This window comes from Arachis ipaensis, chromosome B10 (assembly GCF_000816755.2).
Source record: "Arachis ipaensis cultivar K30076 chromosome B10, Araip1.1, whole genome shotgun sequence".
Lineage (NCBI taxonomy): Eukaryota > Viridiplantae > Streptophyta > Magnoliopsida > Fabales > Fabaceae > Arachis > Arachis ipaensis.
Genome location: NC_029794.2, coordinates 72,706,643 through 72,710,899, shown reverse-complemented (window position 1 = coordinate 72,710,899; position 4,257 = coordinate 72,706,643). Strand labels below are relative to the sequence as shown.

Genomic DNA, 4,257 nt, shown 5'->3' with positions numbered 1-4,257 from the left:
CTTTATAAAACTTATTTATTATTCATATCTTTGCAAAATTATTTTTGTCTACAGCAGACACTTTCAAATACTATTAGTTTACTTTTATTTTAGTATACGGATGTATAAGCGTTATTGCCATTGCAATTTGGAAACAATAGAAAACTTAACATAGAAAATAATACTATATGACTGACTATAAATATATTAGAATAATAGTACCGTGTTGTTAGGATTTGGTTGAATTAGTCTCACATTGCTTAGGATAGCAAATGGAGTGGGTGGCCTAGGCTATAAATATGAGGCTAAGTTTTTCATTTGTTTTTGTACCAGTCAGAAACACTTTAAGCTTGTATCTATTTTTTCTTTTCCTCTGTACTTTTTTATTAGAGAGTGTTGTGAGATGTAGTTAGATATTTGCTTTGAAAGAGAGTGTGGGTGTACTGGGGTGCCGGTGTTAGAGAGAAAGAAGTCTACGTGTTGTAACAATTTTCACATAGTGATATTCTCTGGTTGTCATTTGACAACGGCCGTGGTTTTTTCTCCGGTAATTAGAGTTTCCACGTTAAATTCTTGTGTTGTGATTGTGTCTATTTTATTTCTCTGTCAAAGGTGTTTTCTCAAGGGGGAATGGTGTCTTATTCCCAACAAGTGGTATCAGAGTTTCGGTTCGGTGGGATTTATTCTTAGTATGCTCTGTGGTTGCAGCCTAGTCTGACCTTTCACATCAGAAAAGAATTTTGTCCTGTGGCTTGAGGTTGATCTTTGGTTGCTGTTGTTGTTGCTGGAAGAGTGCAGTTTGGATAGGTTCTGGTTAAGGAAAGACCTGGTATTTAAGTGTGTCCATTGTGACCCACCTCTCTTTCCTGGGGACCTTTTCTAGTGCACGGTCTACAGTTGAGTTATACTATTCCAATATACGGTTGCAACAATGTCAGGATATTCAAGTGCTGTGAAGCTTGAAATAGAGAAATTTGATGGAAGAATCAATTTTGGCTTGTGGCAAATACAAGTCAAGGATGTGTTGATACAATCAGGTTTGCACACGGCGTTGAAGGAGAAGATCTCTGGTTGCTCTCTCTATGAGAGAAGATGATGTTCTCTAGAAGACAAGAAGTATCCTCATGGTATTACCGCACTGCCATGGATAAGGATAAGTTGTGGCAATCGGGTCCACAATTGCACACGGACATTGGTTGGCGTTGAGATGCAAGGTGTGTGGCGGAGTTAGGTCGATGGCTGAAGAACTTCCAGGAAAAGCCAATTTGGAAGTTGCACCATGAATTTTCAGCAAGGTTTCGATCTGTACCGAGGCGAAATGCTTGGAGTGGTCTAATTCCAAGTGAGTATACTTTCATGGTGGAGTATGATAGTTCTCTGAACTATGATTGTCGATATAGACAATGGCAGCAAAGAATTGTCGGTGTTGACAATGGAAGCTGAAGATGTGTGACTATTTTAATCAAGGTGGAGATTGTTAGGATTTGGTTGAATTAGTCCCACATTGCTTAGGATAGCAAATGGAGTGAGTGGCCTAGGCTATAAATATGAGGCTAAGTTCTCCATTTGTTTTTGCACCAGTCAGAAACACTTTAAGCTTGTATCTGTTTTTTCTTTTTCTCTGTACTCTTTGATTAGAGAGTGTTGTGAGGTGTAGTTAGATATTTGCTTTGAGAGAGTGTGGGTGTACTGGGGTGCCGGTGTTAGAGAGAAAGAAGTCTATGTGTTGTAACAATTTTTACATAGTGATATTCTCTGGTTGTCATTTGACAACGGCCGTGATTTTTTCTCTGGTAATTGGAGTTTCCACGTTAAATTCTTGTGTTGTGATTGTGTCTATTTTATTTCTCTGTCAAATGTATTTTCTCAAGAGGAAATGGTGTCTTATTCCCAACACATATCAATTTAAAATCCTAGTGATGAAGGGATATATACCCGCGTACGGTATATAAGGAATTGAGTGTAGAAAACTTATTTTTCTTTCCACTAATTGCCAAAGGTGTAAAGAGAATATATATTATAGCAAATTTTGCTCCCACCATGACATGCATAAACTTAGCTTCATTGGCACAGCTAAATTGACTGCTTCATTAAAGCTTAAAAAAGCATATAAATTGTCATGTAGTTGTACCCTCCTTACTGCAGAGGCTTAACTTCATTATTGTTGTTGTTGTTCATGAAGGGTATATATTAGGGAAATATGAAAATTTTAAATAACAACGGTTCTGCTGAATATGACAACTAATAATGCTAGTAATTTAGGTGTTACATTAATAAAGCTCAATGTGTAATCTAATAAGCCATTGCATATATATAATGCTGTTATCCTTATATTGTAAACATCTACCATCTATCATTCGAACTTTAAGATAAGAACAAAGATGGTTATTATGCCAAATCATTTCAGTGTTAATTAATTTGAATTATTCAAGTGGTTAAATTATTTGTCGTTTAAAATAAAATAATTACATAAATTTTTAATACAATACATTAACTATATTATCTTTTAAATGATATATGTGTGTTAGGGGTACATAACCCGGTTCGGTGCGAAGACTTAGTTCAAATTCGAACACTTTGATGACTAAAATTTTAAAGTGGTCTCTGAGATTGGGCGAGTTACCCATAATCATCATTGACTTTTAAAATTCTCTAATAGTATCCCTCACATTCAGTTCCGGGACCCATAGTTGTCCTGCGATTCTTTCCGGCGCACAGTCAACAAATGGAGTAATGATCTGGCACCTCTTATGCCATGCTGGAACTAGCAACGGCTAGCTAACGTGGCAAATCTTAATTTTCTACCCAATGTGGTTCTGGTCCCATTAAAACCCTAAAAGCTAAGAATGATTATTATATATAGTATCTCTTCTTCCCTTTTCCTTCGTCCCATAATTGTGGTCCACCATTGTGATTTAACGGAGATTCCATTGACATGTACAAAGGTGCTTTCCACATAATAAAATCAACCTGTCAGAGCCAGATCTCAGTGAAAATTTGGGGTTGCAGGATGAAACTCGTGATAAACTTGGTGCAGAGTTCCACAAGAAGTTGGATTTGAAAGATGAGGATGAAAGGGTAGCTGAAAATGAGAAGAAAGATTCGGACTTTGTAGCTGGTAGTGAGGAATTGGGTGATGAAGGTGGTTATACCCCGGAAATAGGTGAAGCACAAGAGAGTGATGATAATGATGGTTGGGATGATGATGAGGGTTATGGCTGGAATAAGAATGTGAAAGAGAGTGAGATTGATAAGGTAAGTGGAGATTTTGATGTTGATGGTGATAGTAATGGTGATGATGAAGTTCAAGTTGAAGGTGATGAAGAAGTGGAGAAGAAGAAAGATAGAAGCAGTGGTAGAGTTTAACAGCAATATCCACTAAGGCCTGATACTGAAGATTGTGCTTTCTATCTTAAAACTGGAACTTGCAAATTTGGATTCAATTGCAAGTTTAATCACCCACTTAGTAGGAGGAAGAACCAGATATTAATTATTCTTCTGTTCCTATTATCATTCTAGCACAGTGGTCTGGATTGCATGTTTGAAAATTAGGGTTGAAATTCACTTATGAATATTTATCATTTGCCCAAGATTTTTTCTTTGTATTTTTAGCATTATATATTATATCAATAGAATGAGTAGATTAAGATAAAGGGCATTTATGCTCAGTTGAATAATCAATGGCTTGCCCTTCACCTCCAAACATTGCTTCATCAGAGCATCAATGGAATCTCCGTTAAATCACAATGGTGGACCATAATTATGGGACGAAGGAGAAGGGAAGAAGAGATACTACATATAATAATCATTTTTAGCTTTTAGGATTTTAATGGACCAGGACCATATTGGGTAGAAAATTAAGATTTGCCACGTCAGCTAGCTGTTGCTGGCTCCAGCATAGCATGGGAGGTGCCAGATCAGTACTCCGTTTGCTGACTGTGCACCGGAAAGGGTCGCAAGACAACTATGGGTCCCGGAGATGAATGTGAGAGATACTATTAGGGAATTTTGAAAGTCAAGGACGATTATGGGTAATTCACCCAATCTCAGGGATCACTTTGGGGTTTTAGTCCACTTTGAGAATTAATTTGATATGATTTTACTGGATTTATGGTCGAATAAAAATTTTAAAAATAGACTGATTATTCTTTAAGATTAGGTTTGGGTCAAAACAAACCCAGTTTCACCCATTTTTATATACACTCTAAGAAGATTAAAAATGTATATATATATATATATATATATATATATATATATATATATATTAAAATAATTCTA

The 4,257-nt window shown here is 36.3% G+C and overlaps 1 protein-coding gene across 1 annotated transcript in view; it reads left to right on the top strand.

Annotated features, from left to right (window-relative positions):
• The window catches only part of LOC107620689 (adoMet-dependent rRNA methyltransferase SPB1-like), a 5,268-nt gene extending 1,923 nt beyond the window's left edge, over positions 1-3,345 (top strand). Inside the window, exon 2 of the mRNA XM_016322818.1 lies at positions 2,957-3,345. Coding sequence (XP_016178304.1) covers positions 2,957-3,345 — 389 coding nt within the window. The remainder of the gene's footprint in view (positions 1-2,956) is intronic.